Genomic DNA, 21,988 nt, shown 5'->3' on the forward strand with positions numbered 1-21,988 from the left:
ATTCTTGTGATATGAAACAAGCTGAAGAAAGATTTCTCCGTGGCAGGTTGCCCCTCCCCACTCTTTTTTGTTTAACAATAAAACATAGCTGCTAAGGAAACTGCCATCTTAACTCAATTCAACAACATTCCTGTGTAGGCTTCTTCTTCATCAGGAACAAACAATTAGTAACAAATGAAAGAGATCATTACATCAAGTGCCCTTTTAGATCACCCCAATTAAAACTTTAGCTGTATTTTAATTCTAAGATACCAAATTCTAATTTTCTGCTCTGATTGCTCTTGTTGACTTATCTTTGAAAGATGTACTCTCTGTGCAATGTCTAGAGATTATTTAGCAAGATGCCAATGTTGGCACCACTTAATGTGTTGATTGGTTGTATTATCAGTAGCTGTTTAAAATAAATTACTATTAAACTATTATTGTCCTTGGCTGACAAAACACAATATTTTGGTGTTATTTAAATATGAAACAATCATTATGAATAAACATGTTGAATAATGTTAAACTGCAACTCTAATTTGTGTAATTTTATATTAATATTCGTTGTAAAGAATGAAGTTGCTGAGAGCATTTATGTTTACTGTTTCCTTTTGTTACAATTGATGCTAATGTGACTAATGGTAATACATTACCTATTCCTGCTGATTGTGTCTGAAAAATATTAGCTTTTAGGATCCAATACTCTCTGGGACTACTTATAAGCTATATAAAATTAAATGTAATTTTTAGACTTTGAATCAGTGCATATCAGTAGGAGTCCAGTGTGAACAAAAATCTGTACTAGAGCCAAACTGATGCATATGCAAAAGTATGTTACCGCCAGTGACAGCTCTGCTTCAAAAAATACAGAAAACAGATTAAATTTCAATGCAGCAGGGGGCTGGGAAAAGCAATAGGAAGTAGTGTTCACAACATCTACAAATCTTTAGGACACCATTGTAGCCATCAATGATAATAGTACTTTCAAATCTGTGTAACTTCTGTAAAATTTCCAGGTTGATCACGTGCAAATGGTCACATTAAATGCTGCATCTCACTTGGACATGCAATATCCAGAAAATGCTGTGGCAAAAATGTGAATTACAGGAAATGATAGAAGGTTTAAAGCATGATTTTTTTCTCCAAGGGGAGGACGGTTCTTAGGATATTGAAGCTGGTTAATGACAAGTCTAATGAAATACATTTTAAGTTTATGCCACAGCAATGGTGAGAGACAATAGTTGATTGGCCCAAATTTATTTTCTATGAGTGAGGTATAATGGTTGTTATACTACATAAATGTCATTGTTTTCTAAAATAATCTAATTTGTAAATTATTTTCATCGGTTTTTAGACATTGAGTTTTTTTTTTTAGAAGGGCACTGTATCTAGCAATGTTTCTACTGTTGATATGGCTTAGAAAGTACAATATCTGTCTATGTAAGAAGACTTCAAATAATATTGCTAGGAAACATTTCTTAATAACCTAGCTAGAGCCTGGAGGAAAAGCTTACTTGATCCATGTTTGTATTTAACATAAATTTATTTCAGAATCAGACAATAACTAAGGTTTCTCGAGTGTCACTGAAACTCGTGATAAAATTTGTTCTCAGTAATGTATTGCTTCTAATGAAATTAAAACACCTTAGTTGAAGAGGATTTTAGCAATCACCATCCTAACCAAATACTTTTAAAGATGAGAAAACCAAGATGCAGAAGAATCAAGAGACTGACTGAAAATCCCAGATACTGAGTTGAGTGTGCCCAGATCAGAACTATCCAGCTACTTAGTCTTCTTTATTATTCTTTTAATGTTTCCCTGGTCTCTTTTCAGGGAGAAAAAGAATAATGTCCCTTGGAATCAGGAACTTTTGTAGACGAAAAAACAAACAAATAATCAATAGTACAGTATCAATTGACACTTTTTTTTTTTTTTTTTTTGAGACAGAGTTTCGATCTTGTTGCCCAGGCTGGCGTGCAAATGGCGCGATCTCGGCTCACTGCAACCTCTGCCTCCCAGGTTCAAGCGATTCTCCTGCCTCAGCCTCCCAAGTAGCTGGGATTACAGGCATATGCCGCCATGCCCGGCTAATTTTTTTTGTACTTTTAGTAGAGGTGGGGTTTTGTCATGTTGGCCAGGATGATTTCAAACCCCTGACCTCAGGCGATCCACTCACCTCAGCTTCCCAAAGTGCTGGGATTACAGGTGTGAGCCATCGTGCCCGGCCCAACTGACACATTTTCAGAGAAGTTTTGTAACAAAATATAATACCATACTCTGTTTAATGCTATGATTATTGTCCTGCAACGCCGATGTATGACAGACACAAAGAAGAGCAGACTCATAATATATAATTACGATTGAAAATAAAAACATATAATGTAGGGCCAATATATTTTACATTAGCTTCCCCATATTTTGAATTCAACGTCTATTTCGTTGGGGTTTATGCAAAGTCTTCTCCTAATTAATTACATTATATATAATTATGTATTATAATTAAATTATCAATAATTAAATTATTATGATTAATGTTACAGTTAAAATTATTATATTTACATAAAAATTAATATAATAAATAACAAAAATACCTTATAATAAATAATATAGTAATATAATATAATAAATGAATACATAATAAAATTATTATAATTACAATAATTTTATAATTATAATAATTTTATAATTAAATTATAATTAAAATTAAGTATTAATAATGTAAATAAGGAAACTTTATTTTATTTTAAAATATATTAAAAAGTAAAGTAAAATTATTGGCCATGATATTGAAATGTAAAGAACCAAAGATGGATAATCAGAGTACAGTCATTCACCTCCGTAACAACTTTTTGGTTCACAAGCATATATGATGGTGGTCCCATAAGATTATAATATCATATTTTTACTGTACCTTTTCTATGTTTAGACATACAAATACTTGCTATTGTGTTACAGTTGTCTACAGTATTCAATACAGTAACCTGCTATACAGGTTCATAGCCTGGGAGCAATAGGGTATACTGTATAGCTAGGTATATACTAGGCAATATCCTCTAGGTTTGTGTAAGTGCATTCTATGATGTTTGCACAACTATAAGACTGTCCAATGATTCATTTCTCAGAATGTGTCCCCAGCATTAAGTGATGCATGACTATAGTTCAGTCTTATACTTAATTCTTTTTCATTTTCTTCCCACAAACACAGAAGTAGAGAATAATTCCTCCTAGATACCATGGTTGGATTATGTCCATTTATTAGGCTATAGTGAATCAACCTGGAGCTGCCATTTCTTGTGTGTGTATGTGTTTTTAAGACAGGGTCTCACTCAGTCACCCAGGTTGGAGTGCAGTGATGCCATCATGGCTTACTGTAGCCTCGAACTCCCAGGATCAAACCATCCTCCTGCCTCATCCTCACAAATATTAATAGCTGGGACTGTGGGCACGCGCCATCATGCCCAGCTAATTTTTGTGTTTTTGTAGAGGCAGTCTCCCTATGTTTCTCAGGCTGGTCTCAAACTCCTGGCCTCAAGTGGTCTTACTGCCTCAGCCTCCCAAAGTGCTGGGATTACAGGGATGAGTCACAGCACTCAGCCAAGCTGAAGCTATTGTGGTTTTAACATATGTTTTAGGTCTTTCTTGTTTGCTTAATTCTTCCGTGTAGATAGACTATAGTGAACCAAACTCTACCCCCTCACGGCAAATATTTTCAATGCTAACCTCACTCCTAACTAAATTTTATATTCTCTACTTGAACTTTACATTTTCACTTTTTAGTTATTTACCTATTCTTATTTTAGTATTTGTAAGCCACTTTTTAAAGCCTTTTTGTAACAAGATAAACAAAGTAAATAATTTGCTCACAACCCTATGTGCCAAAAGGTTCTAGATTTTAAAAAGTGAGTAGGCCCGGGCGTGGTGGCTCACGCCTGTAACCCCAGCACTTTGGGAGGTGGGTGGATTAGTTAAGGTCAGGAGTTTGAGACAAGTCTGGCCAACATGGTGAAATGCATCTCTACTAAAAAATTTTTTTTTTAAATTGCCAGGTGTGGTGGCGGGAGGCTACTCCCAGCTACTCAGGAGGCTGAGGCAGGAGAATCACTTGAGAGGCAGAGGTTGCAGTGAGCCCAGTTGGTGCACTGGCAGCCTGGGCGACAGAGGGAGACTCCATCTTAAGTTAAAAAAAAAAAAAAAGAAAGAAAGAAAAGGGAAAAGAAAAAGAAAAAAAAAGAGTAAGCAGAATTATTCTTTGATCATGTTCAAATGGTAGCTCATGTTTGACGGTGTCATAACCAGTTAACTGACACTAAAATTTTAGTCTCCTTGCATAAAATCTCACAGGTTGTTCTCCACGGACAGGTTTGAAAGAGGAAGCCATAATGAAAGATAGACCACAATGAAAAAAAAAAATGCCATATAGAAAAAATAAAAGCAATTCTAAAAATCAAAAACTGAACTGTATCCATATTCTTTACTCAATTACTGTTCTTTACTCTAGATATCTGTATCCATTATCACCTTTAATTTCTAAAACACTCAAATGTCAGGAAGTAGTATAGCCCAAGCAGTAACAAAAATCTGGTGCCCAACTTTTTATATATATAAATTTTATAAATTTCTAAATATAAAATTTAAATATAATTTTGTTATATATCAACATAGGATTTTTTACAGGTCTTTTTTTTCTTTTTACTTTATTCATTATAACTTTTCCTTTCTTTTTTTTTTTTTTTTGAGCTGGAGTCTTGTTCTATCACCAGGCTGGAGTGCAGTGGTGCAATCTTGGCCCTGCAACCTCCGCCTCCCGGGTTCAAGCGATTCTCCAGCCTCAGCCTCCCGAGTACCTGGGACTACCGGCGTGTGCCACCACGCCCAGCTAATTTTTATATTTTTAGTAGAGACAGGGTTTCACCATGTTGGCCAGGATGGTCTCAATCTCTGGACCTCGAGATCCACCCACCTAGGCCTCCCCAAGTGCTGGGATTACAGTCATGAGCCACTGCGCCTTGCTAACTTTTAATTTCTAAAACACTTAAATGCAGGAATGCAGTATAGCTCAAATAGTTAACAAAAGTCTGGTGCCCAATTTTTATATATATGTACATTTTATAAATTTAAATTTTAAAATAAAAATTTAAACACAAAATTTTCTCATATAATTATAGTATTTTTCTATAGATCTTTTAAAACACAAAGAAATAACTGACAAAAATTTAATTTTGATGATGATGTCATGGAAAGGACATCTGTGGTAATCATTACAAATTTGAAAATCCAGGCTTTTAAAATTATAATATATAAATTATTGATAATTAGAACAATAAAACTTTATGAAAACACGTTATTTTAAAGGGTTTTTGGTCATTAATTTTAATAAAAAATAACATCTTTAAAAAATGGAACTTTAAACTTACTACACAAAAAGTATGTTACCATTCTGGCATAGAAAGCACAGAACCCTATTATATATAATTGAAACTGCAGAGGAAATTGAGGTAGGCAGAATGTATATTAGAACTGCATATTAGAATTTGGACAGCAATCACATTTATACTGTATACCTAATAATCCGGGGTCATGACTGTTTAAACTTTCCATACCATTCCTACGATAATACCGTAACTCAGTAAATGTGACAACAGTAAAAGAGTTAGCATCTGCAAGCTTTTGTAAAATGATATGAAATCATTACTGACAATAAATGTGTGTGTGTTTGTATATGTATGTGTGTGTATATATATATTTATAATATACATGTGCATGAAATTCAGTAGGATTTTTAATTTTTATTTCACGTTGTGGGCACATATGTACATGTATGTATAAATATATGCATATGCATATTAGACATACATATAAATATATGATAACTGCATCTATATATACACATACATATAAGTAAGATTGAAGTGGACAAGCTAAATTTATTTATTTATTTATTTATTTATTTATCTATTTGAGATGGAGTTTCACTCTTGATGCCCAGGCTGGAGTGTGGTGGCAGAGTCTCAGCTCACTGCAACCTCCGCCTCCCAGGTTCCAGCAATTCTCCTGCCTCAACCTCCTGAGTAGCTGGGATTACAGGTGCCTGCCACCACATCTGGCTAATTTTTTGTATTTTTTTTTAGTAGAGATGGGGCTTCATGATGTTGGCCAGGCTGGTCTCGAACTCCCGATCTCAGGTGATCCACCTGCCTTGGCCTCCCAAAGTGCTGGGATTACAGGCATGAGCCACCGCACCCAGCCCCTAATTTAGTTTTAATAAAGCATTCTTATTTTGGGTGTTCTAACTTTATCAGTCCCAGATCCCTATAATTTGGGAATAGAAATAAATGATTTAGTTTGTCTTGACCATTGTCCTTTTGTCTGCTCTTTCGAAAATATGTCTTCAAAGCATATGGTAGGAAAGGAGAGTATATTAAATCTAGAGCCACCTACAATGAATATTTTGTCTAAAATGTGTACATTTTAAAGCTGCAGTGTTCTTTTTCTTCTTTTCTTTCTTTCTTTCTTTTATTTTTTCTTTTCTTCCTTCTGAAACAATTATAGTTTGAGGTGATGTGGATAACATTCCTACTCTGAGTATTTCTGGTCCGTAGAGTATGGATGAATACTCCAAACCGAGAGGATTTGACTTTGAAATGTAGTGGTCACACACAATGCAAGCGTCCATGTGTCGAACCTGCTCTTCAGATGAGCATGCTGTTTTACACTGATGAAACCCGGAAACGTTTTCTCTGCTGAAATTGAAATTAAATCCTCATTGACCTGGTTAAAGAGCTTTCAGTTAATGACAATCCATGCACATAGCTTTTCTTTTGCTTCATATTGAGTTTTATACATAAGAAAATGAATTATTCCTTTACTTTTCAGAACATAAATTCAGAAATGTTAAGGGGTATTTTCTGAAAACATTTACCTTAACATAAGAAAAATTCATTAAAAGCACCATCTTATAATAAACAATAATATGGGTGAAATTTAGGAAAAAAAAGTCTTTTGTTTTATATAATCAACTATTTGGCCATGATTTAGTATAGGCTGGATTGACGATTTTCAATTACTGAGTTATAAAACCTTAAAGTTGAATACAGTTCTGGAGACTCTAATTACATTAGTATTAAAAAATGCCATATTAATAGATGAGATGATATGTTACATTAAAGGCCTTCTGTTATGTCCTCAGAGAGGTAAATAAAATTAATTACATTTCCACTGGGGGAAACTTTAATATCACAGGATATGTGTACAGAAAAATATTACTGAGGATGGAATGTTAGAGTAAAAAAATGTTTTAAAAAAGGAGCTTACCAGCACACTATCAGCAACTTGTGCCTACTACTCACTAGCTACCCAAATATGGAGAAGTAGACGACAAAAATCTCCATCTGGGGTCCACATGATCACTTCATGTGTGGGCAAGAAAATTATGCTTTCTTCTATCCCAAACACTCTTATTATCTTGGCTCCACACTCTATGTTATTGTTAACTGTAAGTATTCTTGATTCATAATGTACTGTACATAAAATATACATCCTGAAGACCACATAGGAAATCCGTGGAAAGTTTGGTAAGGCTTTTTGAAGTCTAGTCTTTGAAGAAATTCTATTAATTGAAACAAACTTATTTATGAAAGAAGGTATTTTTTTGGATTCTTCTAAATTAGACATATTTTAAATGACTAAACATATCATTTCCTCACTAGAAGGCCAGCAGTTTAAAAATAACTAAATATTTATTAGAACTAGTGTGCTGTTGTTTCGTAAAATCAGACAAACTTAAACAGTTAAATTCCTCCAATTAGTTGGTAATAAAGAGAACATTTTAGACAGAATGAATTTTAAAGGCCTATGTCATTTTCATCTAAGTTTTTATTACAGCTTAATATACATATATATGAGTATATATACATCAGTATTTCTAAGCCAATTTGATTAGTGTAACAGGTTCAAAATCTAAGTTGCTTGAAGAGTTTAATACCATGTTTCAGTCAGTCTAATGAACGGATTAAGTAGGAACAGTATAAAATTTGGGAAAAAAAATCTACAACAGGGTGTTCCATATGTCTTTCTTCCAGGTTGTAAAAAGGCCTACCTGTATGTTAGTCAGAAGAGTCTCGATGGAAGACAGTCCATCAGGAAACAGAAAAGGAGATGGAAAACCTGGAGGCAGTGGTTGTCCATGCCCAGTTAGAGAGAGTTTGTCAAGGCTGTCTCTTGCGGTTGGTGTAGAAAGCGGGGTCTCATCTGTATGTGATTGAAACAAAAATATAGAACAAGTTACGCTTGTCTGTTTTTATTAGACCTCAGTAATGGCTTCCCTAGTGGTTTCCAGAACATTTATTGCAAATTGGTTCCTGCTATCAGGAGAAAATGTTTTCTGCTGAATTTTCTTTAATGAAAAAGCTGTGGAGATACAACAAGATAACATTAATGAGTAACTTTATAAGCCTTTTAAATGCAGTCTCTAATGAGACTGAGTTTACAGTGCCACAGAATCTTTTTAAAACAAATATTATCTCATATATAGTTGTGATAATATATTCAGGCTGACTTTATGGGCACCTTCCCAATTATCTCCTTTTACTTTGTTCTGTTTGGATTGACAATAGAATATTTCTAGAGCTCCATATAAGAGAGGGGCTTTGTATATTAGGAAGCTTCTTTCTCTGTTAACCCTTCCTTTATATCAGTGTTTGTTCAAATATATTCTTAAGAAATTTACAAAAGAATGTAAAGTTAAAATCTTTCACTTTACATCTAAAAAGAAAAACTGGAATCCAAATATGTATTTCTAAATTATAACTGAATTATTCATTATCATTAAAATTAAAGACCTAATTTTTTTGAACTTGAAGACCTTTTACCTTCATATTGAAAAATTATAGCTTCCATACATAAAAAACGGTATAAAGGAAGAGTAATAAAATGCTACTTCTATAACCATATTCAGGGAATCAAATTGAAAAATCCCTTCAAAATAAACTAGTCTTTACTTATTGAATATTCTTCAAAATTTTAAGCAATTTAGAGTAACACATGAATACAGATTGTTTTCACCTCTCACGGTGAAATCCTTTTATTCAGTTTTTTTTATTATTTAACCATTTTTACAGTTTCACATAAGATAGATACAAGTTACGGCTTAGTTTATCATAATCACAGAGAAAATTTTATTCATGGCAGGATCCTCTGTTTTATAAATATTTTCATATTTCACCCCAGGAAAATTAATCAGAGCAATGTATTTGCACAGTCCTGATAGTATCTCTCAATTTTGCAAGTGGCTAAAAACTTCAGCACACTTGCCTTATGCTTATAATTTGATTCCACTGTTCTCCTCAATCATTCTTTTATTTTTCATTACACCACCTAACCACACAACACGTTTTCCAATTACGTCTCTCTGGGGCAGAAATATTGTAGAAGCTGCCACACTTCCCTGTCCCTCACTAATGTCAGAACAAGTTAAATTCATCTCCGTCACCTTGCCACATTTCTAGTTAATAAACCAAAAGGAAAGAAAAGCTGGGGAGGGGAGTAATGGCCAGAAGGCCTCCTATTAACTGCACTCCTCTCACACTCACGACTTTGCAGTTTCTCCTTCTACTTCCTCCTATGTTAACTTACTGAGACAGATGATCTGAGGCAGCAAGTACTACAGGAAGAAACAGAGTAAGCAAACTAAAGTAGGACTCATGTTATTTTTCTTTTTAATCACACTTGTCACCAGGGTTAAAGAAAGATGGCCATGCAGGGGCAGGGATGCTGCATGGCTAATGTGAGCAAGGTGATCTTGGACACCATTTACCTAGCTATCATAAATTGCTCTTCCAAACCAAGGCTGCTAGTGTTTTCTCATAATAGCTCTGGAAACGCACTTGTTAAACATATATGTGCATGTGAAATTGTTTAAGAATGGAGAGCAATATTTTTCGATCATCATCACCTTAGCTGTCACATGCTAAAGAAAATGTGGCTTAATAGATCATAGGGATAATAATTGCTTGTCTCTTGAAGAAAGGCATAGAACCAGATGACCACCTGAGGTTGCTTTCAGCTTTAGAATCTATAATTCCACAATTATTAAAGACTGTCCAAGAAAATAAAGAATCATATGTACGTATACACATTTACACACATTTAGGCTATAAGTTTCATCATCCCCATGATGATTTGATTTAACTTCAGTGCATTTATGCTTGACCATATTTGGCTGTTGTGTGGATTAAATCATTAAATCACTCATGATGCATAAATTTATGCAGCCAGTATTTATTTAACATAAACAATGTGCTGGATACTGGAGATCAAATGCTAAAAACACAACCAGAAAGCCTCAAGAGGCTCATGTAGCCTAGAGTGACTGATTCCAATTGTTAAATAGCTAATTCCTATAGCCACTAATACAGTTTTCCTTCACTCATTATTTCTTTAGATACTCCATTTATCCAAATGTAGCGTTAAAATTCTCTGTGTGTGTGTACATATATATATATATATATATATATATATATATATGTACATGTGTGCGTGCATGCCAGTAAGCACATATTTTCCTGCAGCTGTTTTAATGGAATGCTTATCTTGGGCCTCGTGGTTTCAGCTGTATGAGAATAGGCTATTATTTGTTACAAACTTATCTAATTGGATTCCTTCATTTATCATCTTACATAGTGAAGATACTACATCAGGACACTTTAATTCAATATGTACATAAGAAATTAGCAAATTTGGGGCAGAATGTTTAAGAAGCGAAAAAAAATGATTCTTAAAGTCAATACACAATTTTGAAAAGAACACAAACAAACTAATCGAAGATCAAACAAACAAGAATATTCTTTTGAGTCTCATGACCCTATTATCAGAGATAAAGTTGTCATCTTGTGGCAATTAACATCATAGAAGATTTCATTTAGCTCTTCTTACAAAGATTGTAATATTGGGACCATGGTTCCACCTTTTGAAATAAAAGTGACCTTTGATTTCCTAAATGTTCTAAGAAGATTAAAGCAAAAGTCTGAGAGGCCAATGTAGAAGAGAGTTTTGACATCACATAATCTCCACTGACTTCAAAGAGTGAATGATGATGAAATACAAATTCACAAAATACCTTATTCTCATTGATATATCTGTACATATTTCTAAGTTTATTTTTAAGAGAAAGTTGGCTAGTCAGATGTCATGATTTTTGGATTTGTATAGCATTTGACAATGTAATTTCTTGGTTTTTTGTTTTCTTAAAAAACATATTACTTTAAAATAATTGTATCCTTATGGAAAAGTTACACGAATTGTACAAGGAATTCCTTCATACTCCTGTAATATGTGAATGGCTGACCACAAAATATATGTTTATGTGTACTTCCTGACATGTAATGACAAGTAATGTTATTTTACTTTAAAAAAGGGTTTTCACAGAGGGAATTAAGTTAAGATCTTGAGATAAGGAGATCATTTTGGTTTAGGATGGACACTAAATCTAATGACAAGTATCTTTTAAGACAAAAGCAGAGAAAAGTTTGAAAGAGGCAGAAGAGAAGACACAGAGAAGAGAAAAGGCAAAGTGAAAACTAGGCAGATACTAGAATGTTTCACCTTCAGTCAAGGAAGGGAGACAACCACCAGAAGCTAAAAGAGACGAAAAGTGGCCCTTGGAAGGAGCTCATTTCTGCTGACACCTTCATTTTGGACTTCTAGTCTCCAGAAATGTGACAGAATAAACTTCTGTTGTCTTAAGGCACCAGGGTTAAGGTCATTTGCTGTTGCCAGCTCTGGAAAAGTAATAAAACTCCAGTTCACCAATTGTTTACATGTTGTCACATTTTTTTTTTTAATTTTCTCTCTGCCTCTCTCCCTCTCTTGTTCTGTGTGTGTGTGTGAGCGTGTGTGTGTGAGTGTATGTGTGTTTGTATGGTGTGAGGGAGGGTGCATATGTTTGAACCATCTTCCCCAATTAAGCCTTAAGACTTCAATGTACATTTCTTAAGTACAAGGACACACTCTTACATAAACACAGTCCAAAATCAGCAAGAATAACATATGGAGAATACGATGATTTAATAAAGAGTCCACATTCCAATTACATTATTTTTGAGATATTTTGTTTACAGTAGTTACATAACAAATATTTTAACTTTTTGTGACATGTTCTTAATGAGTTTTTTTTTATGGGCATGTAGTAAGCATGAAGTGGCCTCTAAGAGGGCCTGTGATGATTTCTTATCCTGTTAGTCACACCCTGTCTGGTCCTTTTCTCTTGACCTAACAAAAAGAATACAACAAATATGAGATGTCACTTCAGAGACAGAGATTTGGTTATAAAATATCTAGCTTCCATTTCTCTCCCTCTCTTTGTTTTGCATTGCTTGCCATGGGTCAAACCAGTTGACATGACATAAGACAGCCCTGTGGAGACATACATATGACAAGGGACTGAGGGCCAACCTCACGAGTTGGGTTGAAAGTAGATTCTTCCTAACCAGCTAAAGCATTTACGGCTGCAGCCCTGGCTAACAGGTTGATTGCAATCCCATGAGACTTTAAACCAGAAGCACCCAGGGAAGCTGTACCTAGATTCTTGAGTCACCGATTCTTGAGCCACAGAAACTGTAGGATCATAAATGTTTGTTGGTTTAAGCCACTAAGTTTTGGTATAACTTATTACACAGCTATGGATAACTAAAACAGTATGTAACTTTTTCTCTGGCAAATATAATAAAAATAATTTAATGTTCAGTTAGTATTAGCTGCTTTGGACATGGAACAACTTCTTTCTATTCAATTTCCTCATTTACAAAAAAAATAGCAGGTTAAATGAAGCAAATGTAGGACCACACAAATCTAAAATTCCACATTCTCTAATACTTTTTATAAAAATTTATAAAAAACTATTTAAGTGGGCTTCTCACCTATTATGATTGAAGAGTAACAATGTATCAGTTTGGAGTTAGAATTTTTAATCGTTTTAAAATTATTAATTTCAAAGATTTATGAATATCTATGTAATATCTGAAAAATAATGAATCATACAAATAAAATCTCAGAGCAAGTTATTAATTATTTAGGTTTACAAGTTCCACTTTATAAGAATTCTTAAATTATCTTGTTTTCTTTTATTAAATTAGATCATAGTTCAGTCACCTATAAGACAGCACTCCCAATACCTCTGATGGCAAATCAGATGCAGCAAAGAGTGCATCTTCCTAGGAAAAAAATTAAGCACTTTCAAAAGATGCAGTAACTAGAATACTGTTATTTTTTAGAGGACTACACATGGGTGGGGTCTGGCAGTTATGCTCGTTCTCTAGATAGGTTGTTGGTGGAATGAAACCATTGCAATTTTCAATTTTACAGTAGTATAAAACCATTGCAATTTTGATACTTTGAATTTTGATTTTTTTTCCTGGGTTAGCAATATGCAATGGTATGAAACCATTGCAATTTTCAGTTTTACAATGGTATGAAACCTTAGCAATTTTCTATTTTACAATGGTATAAACCATTGTAATTTTGATACTTTGAGTTTTGAATTTTGACTTTTTTTCTCCTGGGTTAGCAATATGCAGTATGTGAGATATTTAACACTTTACTATAAAATAAGTTTTGTGTTAGATGAAGTTGCCTATCTGTAAGTTAATGTAAGTGAGCACATTTCAGGTAGGGTAGGCTAAGCAATGACATTCGGTAGGTTAGGTGTACTAAATGCATTTTTAATTTACAATATTTTCAAATTACGATGGGTTTTATCAGGATGTAATGCCATTGTAAGTTGAGAATTATTTGTTTTTTAATTCAGTTATTTGAAACTATAGTGGTTTTCTAAAGAAAAGTAGAACAGTACATATTATAATCTTGACCAGAAAAACTATTAACATCTTAATAATTATATAATAAATACATTGATAATTATAACAACATATAGTCAATTAGAATAATAGAAAACAAAATGAGAAACCAGAAATGGAAGAGAAGAAAATGTTTAAAAATTAAGTCACTTATCAATAACTGACTATCAGTAAGATTGATGCCTCTGTAAGACAAAGTATTTTTCTCTCCAATCTTATCACACATAGCAATTTAGCAGGATATCCTAAGGAACAATGCTGTTTAAAAAAATAATGGGCCTCTACTTTTAAAATGTTTTCTTTCCTGTTAATAAAATCTAACTCAGTTGTTATTTTCATAACTAATCCCTTTGGGTTTGAATTATATATTCTCTTTCAAGTTAATGTGTGTCTGTGTGTTTTTGTCTCTAATGTCTTTTATTATATCATAAATTCCAAATAGAAAAACACTCAATCACTTCTAGAAAAGAAGATTCAAAATTATTCATTTCGATTTGAAGTATACAGTATTATTAAAATGGAAAATATCTCCATATTTAATGTTTAAAACAGATCTGGGAGTTTCCATGAAAACTCTATATTTCCATACTGGCAAAGTGAAGAAGATTTTAGCAAAATTCTAGAGACTAAAATAGTTTCCATACATAAGTAAATAATTACTTATAAAAATATAAAATTTTATTATATTAATAAATTTCCATCACAAATATACAGAAAGATACATTTATAAGTGTTTTGGCAAACTCACTAAACATATTAAATTGGAGTCAAAGTATAAATAATCTATAGATTAAGGGTTGGTGCCTAAAAAATTTTGAAAATTATTTCCAGGCATAAGACATAGTTGTTTAAATTGAGCTCACTTGTAACCTCAATACTGATTCATTCTCGCTCTAGGCACTCCCGGCTTAATTTAGCAGTAGATACTAATAATAAATTTTACATAAAGAAAAAATTACAGATATTGGTGAAGATGTAAAGGAAAGGGAATATTCATATATTATGGTGGGAATGTAAATTAGTACAACCTCTATGGAAAACAGTATGCAGATTTCTCAAAGAACTAAAAAGAAAACTACTATTCGACCCAGCAATCCCACTACTGGATACCTGTCCAAAAGGAAAGAAATCATTATATCTAAAAGACACTTGCACTTGTATGTTTATTACAGCACTATTCACAGTGGCAAAAATATAAAATCAACCTAAGTGTCCATCAAGGGATGACTGGATTAAAAAATGTGATACAGGCCGGGCACAGTGGCTCACACCTGAAATCCCAGCACTTTGGGAGGCCCAGGCAGGTGGATCACTTGAGGCCAGGAGTTAGAGACCAGCCTGACCAACATGGAGAAGCCCTATCTCTACTAAAAGTACAAAAATTAGTTTGGTATGGTAGCATGTGTCTGTAATCCCAGCTATTTGGAGGGCTGAGGCACAGCACACGATTGGCTTGAACCTAGGGGGCAGAGGTTGCGGTGAGCGGAGATGGCACCACTGCACTCCAGCCTGGGCAACACAGCAAGACTTTGTCTCCCAAAAAAAAAATTGGTATGTGTATGTGTATATATATACATATATATACACACACATATATATACCATATATACACATATATATACCATATATACACATATATACACCATATATATCCATATATATACCTATATATACGTATATATGCACCATATATATCCACATATAAATAGATACGCAACATATATATATTGTGTATGTGTATATATATAGACAAAATGGAATACTATTCAGCCATAAATAAGAATGAAATTATGTCTTTTGCAGCAATATGACTAGATCTGGAGGCAAGTCAGTTATAGAAAGATGAATACTTCATGCTCTCATTTATAAGTGGGAGCTAAGTAATGTGTACAAGGACATAGAGTGTAGACTGATAGACAATTAAGACTCAGAAGGGTGTGGGAATGGGGGAGGTTCATGAAGAGAAATTATTTAACGAGTACAATGTAGGCTTTTTAGGTAATGGATACCCAAAACCCTGACTTCACCACTATGCAGTCTATCTATATAATAAAATTACACTTGTACTGCAAGAATATATATAGATAAAAAAAGGATAGAAAATTATCAGGTAAATGTTTTTTCTTTCTACTTCCATCTTCTCAGAAAATAAGGAATTCTGAAATATCACATTAAAATTTATCAAAATGACTTTTATATATCTGTGCTGATGCATATAAAATATCTAGGGGTATTCGGGAATAAAACTTACTTCCTATATTTTATTTAATGCCCATTCTTCAAATTCTGGATTTAAAGTTACTCCAGAAATTTTTATAAAATTGACACCAAAATGCAAGACATGATACAGCTATGGTAAAATGAAAAGCAAACCAGGCTTGATTCAGAAAGTACGAGTTCAAGTCCTGGCTCTACCAAGTACTAGCAAATTTTAGAGCAAAGAACTTGTCTCTGATTTGAGACTCATTTCATTTATTTATTAAAATGGTGATTACCAATTCAAAAGATTATAGTTTAAATCCAATTAGATTATGCATGTGAAAGTGCTTTGTAAAATATAAAATACTATATTAATATAAGGTATGAATGGATGAATAATTAACAAATAATCCAATCAATTATACATTTTATAAATTTCATTTTGGAAACTTGGCTTCAATGTGCCATGGAGGAAATTCTGTTCTTGTACCATAAGCATGTGGTTTCTTTCTTTTTTTTTTTTGAGACGGAGTTTCGCTCTTATTGCACTCCAGGCTGGAGTGCAATGGCTCAATCTCGGCTCACGGCAACCTCTGCATCCCGGGTTCAGGCGGTTCTCCTGCCTCAGCCTCCCGAGTAGCTGGGGTTACAGGTATGGGCCACCCTACCCGGCTAATTTTGTATTTTTTGGTAGAGACAGGGTTTCTCCATGTTGGTCATGTTGGTCTCAAACTCCCCACCTCAGGTGATCCGCCCACCTCGGCCTCCCAAAATGCTGGGATTACAGGCATGAGCCACCGCGCCCTGCCCTAAGCCTGTAGTTTCTATGTTATGTCTCTCTGATAAGGCTTTGATGAAGATGTATGATGTTGATAAAAGAATTATTACTGTATACATCAGTTTCCTTATATGGAGTAACCCTGAGTTAGTTTGGTGACCAGTTAAAATTGACTTTGATAGAAATAATTTGGGAAAGGGCAAAGAATATGAACTGGTTTATCAATTTCTCTTCAGGTGGCTGGACCTAGAGGAAATATGTGTTGACACACACACACACACACACAGACACACAGACACACACACACAGTACAGATTTTGCAGAAATAGACTGTGAATAACATAAAACCGCTTAAGAGGCTTCTTGGATACACTTCAAGCAGCATTAGACCTCTGAATTTTGAGTTTGGGTGAATAAAAGAAAAGAAATTTACATGGGAAGGAAATCATTGTAAGTGTGTTTGGCAGAATGCTGGAGGTTTGCTACAAAAATACACGAAACTCACAGTGTTGCCTAATTTAATGCATTTGTATTCCACGCTTATTATATGCAACTATCACCTATATCAGTGATTCTTAACTTTTGAATAGTTCTCTTTTGAGATGCTTATGAAAGTTGGGGACCACTCGTTAGAGGAGGAAATAGATCATCTAGTCTCAGCTACCTAACACATAGTAAGTACTTATTAATATTTACTGAAAGAATACGTGAATAAGGCAAAGCAAAAGCTGGAGGAATACAGACTACAAAAATGAGAAGGATATAGTCTCTGCCTGTCCCAGGGTTATACCGCATCCATGATAGTAAAACTAAAAATACCTTCTATTGGAAAACCACTCTATTGATTACGAGGCAATTTCACAGACATTATCTTGAGTTGAGAGGAAGCTCTAGGAATAAAATGTTTAAAATGCATGCAATTATAATCTCAATAAGGTTGTATGCCAAAAGAGTGATTCAAATGGCACCTGGTGCTCATTTAGAAAAAAGAAGAGATTATGTTTAGATGATGTGAGTTGAAAGGGGAAAGAAGAAAAAAAAAAAAAAAAGAAAACCACCATGGCAAGAAACGGACACTGAATTCTGGGAAAGACTTAACCAGAGGGAGGTCAAGAGGTTGTATGAGGAAATCATGCAAGGATAACAGCTCAAGAAAATCAGGAACCCCAATTCCCTGAAGAAACTGTGTTTTTAGGGGGAAACCATATTTTCTATTATTATGCTCCAAAAAGAATCTTTAGTTTCTGGCTATTCTGTATCTGTATTTCAAAAATTTCTGTATTCAGAAATTCTAAGATCAAGCTATCTATTAATATTTCCAATCTTGGCCTTGACAGCAAATTCATCATTATCTTAAAACTCATCTGAGGGGACAAAACTTGAGTACTCGGGTATCTGTGTACAGAGGTTTTGTTCCTTTGACAACTTGAAATTTCTGGGAAAAAAATGGAATGGCACCAAGCATTAAACACACACACATGCGAGCGCGCGTGCACACACACACACACACAGACACACATACACACGCACACTCACTGATTTAACTTTCAAATGTTTTGGGTTGTATTCACATCTGCTTGTTTCTTAAAGTCGTAAGTCATCAGTGTTTATGCAAGAACTGGCATAGCTTATGCTGAAAAGATTCACTGAATTGACCTTTCTGTCATTTCCATGACCCGGTAGGTTTAACCTCACTGCTGATACTGCAGGTGAATATGGGAAAGCATTTATTGAAAGCTGCAAAACAGACACAGTTGTATTTCCTAGGTTGATGTTTTGCATATCTGCACAGTAGGGCCATTAAGGGTTCTAAGAGCACAACGGAAACAATCATAACATTTGTTTTTAGATGACTGACTCAGAACATGTACACCAGGCTTTATATAGAAACTGTTTTTGTTTCATTAAGGGACTGTTTGTCTGTTAGTGATAACATCATTAAAAATAAATGAAAGGGGGCTGGTAAAATGCTTCCCAAAAGCAGAAACCTAATTAAAGGTGATATGCCTGCTATGAGGCTTTTTTTTCAGAACTCAGAAATAGAACAAGGTTAGTTCTTTCTCGTTTTATAAGGCCCAAAGAAGACCTCACAGTAAAACATCACTTCTGATCTAATGTTCTATTTCTGTGTACTTTAATCTAATTTAAGGTCTGCGCTTGCCCATAGAAAGTGAACTAGTTTTGTGCCTACAGATAGCTTCTTCCTCATGTCATACCGCATGAAAAGAAAATCTGATGTTTCAGCTCAAACAAAAAATGCACTCCCTTTAAAAACAAATTGTACAGGTTGTAAGATGTTCAGTAATAGTAGATGCATAGTGCACCGATAAATATTCCACAGCTCTAAATGTCACTTTTGAAAGTCTGAGTTAGTGGTTAAAAAAAATTTCCAAATCAAGGTTTATAATTTCAGAAAGAAAAAAAAAGTAGACCCTTTTATTTTAAGGGGTGGAGTTACTCTAATTTCATGGATGGTGGAAAAAGCAGGAAACTGCATTCCCTTGATAACTCTGCCCTTATTGTGCTGTGACCTTGGCCAATTTACTTAAATTTACATCTGCCAAAAACGAGTTTCTGAAATGTGCTTTGAGAATTTTCGGGGGGAGGGAGGAAGAGTTGTCTCATAAATCCAAGGTCTTTTCAAAATTAATATGACTTTAGAAGTAAAGCAAAAATGAAGAGAAACACTGGGAACCATCACAGGGTGCCATAGTTTGATACCCTGTTCTCTTCTTATCAGCTCTGCATAGCGCTAATTCATTTATGAGTCTCCAATCCGAAAATGAGTGTCACTGCTATGTGAATAAAACAGAATGATTCTCAAATAATCCCTGAAATATATACTAGCTCTGGTGTTGAGGATTGATATTCAAAGTCTAATTTGCACGTAACTTTTAGACTAAAATTATCATGGAATTATAAAAAATGTAAGAGGCCTTTGGAAATTGCCTCATCTACATTCTTCATTTTTCGGATGAAACAAGCCCAATAACTGATTGACCCAAAGTTTTTCAAACCCAAGTCTGCAGATTCTCATTTCTTTTCTCATTAAAAGATAAAATGTCAATTTAGACGAAATACATGGAAAGCACAATATTTTGAATGATTCCATGAATATGGCCACCCACAAATATACACATGTGGACTGAACTCAGGCTTTTTTTTTTCTCTCACTCAAATTTCTATCTAAGAGGCTTAGGGAGTCATGCCCTACAAATCATAAAATCTACTTACACAGGTTTTTTTTTTTTAATTAACCCTGAATATTGTGGCTCAGTTTCCAATCTGACTCTGTTAGAGCATCATAGGACCACAGACCCCCTTATCTTAACTTAAGCATTCATTTCTACCAACTTCAAGTCTTTAAACAATAGCTTAACTCTCTCAACTGAAATTGTCAATCAAAGAGTCTCTAAAATCCACCTATGACTGTAAAAGCCCCTGGTTTGAGATGTCCCACCTTTTCTGATCAAGCCAATCTATCTCTCTCGTGTTGATTTATGATTTTCCCTGCAATTCCTGTTGCCCTGAAATGTATAAAATTAAACTATAACTTGATCTCTGCGGGCGCACTTTCCCAGGACCTCCTGAGACTGTGTAACACGAGGCTGCAGACATTCACATTGGCTCAGAAAAAACCTCTTTAAGTATGTTAGCAGTACTTGGTTTTTCAGTCATCACATATACACATATATGAAAACAGGTGAAATGTGAAGCCTAATGGGATATTTAGTAAATGTTAAGAGATTTTAGGCGTGATAATGATTATGTGTTAGTGATTTAAGAAAAGATTAACCCATCTTTAGAAAATATACACTGAAAATAGAGTAAAATGAAAAAGAAAAACATTAAAAATATGTACAGGTTACAGAGCATATGTTTGAGTTTGCTTCAAAAGTCTCTGGGAGAAGAGAAGAAATTGGGTGGAAGTATGAGACAAGATTTGCCTTGAGATGATCATTGTTAAAGCAAAATGATGGGTAGGCATATGGGAATTCAGTACTCTTCTAATTTTATGTATATTTGAAATTTTCAACAACAAAAAGTTAGTAGAAAAGGAACACTACTCAGTAAAGATTCTATTAACTTATTCTTTCTTCAGAGTCAGAGGCATTGCTATGATGATGTTCATCATTATCATAAATAGCTAGCACACAGTGAGTGCTTCCTATGTGTGCAAAGCAATGTTTTAAATGCTTTGCATGCACTGGCTCATTTAATCCTTACAACAATTCTGTTACTGTTTTACTAGTGTTATACTTATTTTACACATTAATATGTAGAGGTAAAAAGAAGTTAATTAACTTGCCAATGTAACTCAACTAGGAAAGACAGCAGCCTGAATTTGAGCCCAAGTAGCCTTATTTCACAGCCCATGTTCTTTAAACACCCAAGGAGTAACACACAGAATTTTTAAGGGCATTCAAAAATACATTAATATGTGCATTCAAGTTTGTACAATAAATATATACTCAAAAAATATAATTTTATCTTGGAATAGAAAGCAAATGTAGAGATTTTCCATTTCACTCCTCCACCTTAAGGCTTGACTTATTCCCTAAAACCAAGCCAATGTTCACATCAACCAGCCAAGATTCCATCAAATTGACTACTTCTATTGATACACGTATGATTATTTGTGATTATCTGTGATTAATTGCTAAGATATCTATCCCAGATATCCCAAGATATCTAACTCCAGAATCTTCCCAGATGAGACTAGAAAATTCTAACCATGAGTATAGTGGACATTTAACATCAAGTTTAACTTTAGGTAGCTTATGCAGAATATCTCTTTGGAAATTTCTCCACCCTACACCTTATCAAATGCTAACCATACCAACAAGGTCTATACTTCCCTTGTCAGAGCTATTTAACCATGAAAGTACCACTTTTAAATTGACGTATGCATTCTATGGGGTAAAAACACAAAGTCTACTTAAGAATTTTTAAAGCAAAACAATTACTGTCCAAGAGGTTCACTTCAGAAGGAGTAGGTCTCATGCTTTACCCATTTATCAGGTGCAATTAAACCTTGGATAATGCAACAAATTTTCTTCTGCATTTGTCCCAATTTAGCTTCTCCTGAATTTCTTCATCCTGTAATCCTAGTCATGAATCTGCCTCATTTTTCACCGTAAGTAACTTGTGTAGGTTTCCAAATCACCATCTTTCAGTATT

At 34.2% G+C, this 21,988-nt stretch overlaps 1 protein-coding gene across 1 annotated transcript in view; it reads right to left on the bottom strand.

Moving 5' to 3' along the window:
* The window catches only part of DACH1 (dachshund family transcription factor 1), a 429,676-nt gene that overhangs the window by 43,396 nt on the left and 364,292 nt on the right, over window positions 1-21,988 (bottom strand). Inside the window, exon 8 of the mRNA XM_030813482.1 lies at window positions 8,079-8,230. Within this exon, the coding sequence (XP_030669342.1) occupies window positions 8,079-8,230 (152 nt within the window). The remainder of the gene's footprint in view (window positions 1-8,078; window positions 8,231-21,988) is intronic.

Source organism: Nomascus leucogenys, chromosome 5 (genome assembly GCF_006542625.1).
Source record: "Nomascus leucogenys isolate Asia chromosome 5, Asia_NLE_v1, whole genome shotgun sequence".
NCBI lineage: Eukaryota > Metazoa > Chordata > Mammalia > Primates > Hylobatidae > Nomascus > Nomascus leucogenys.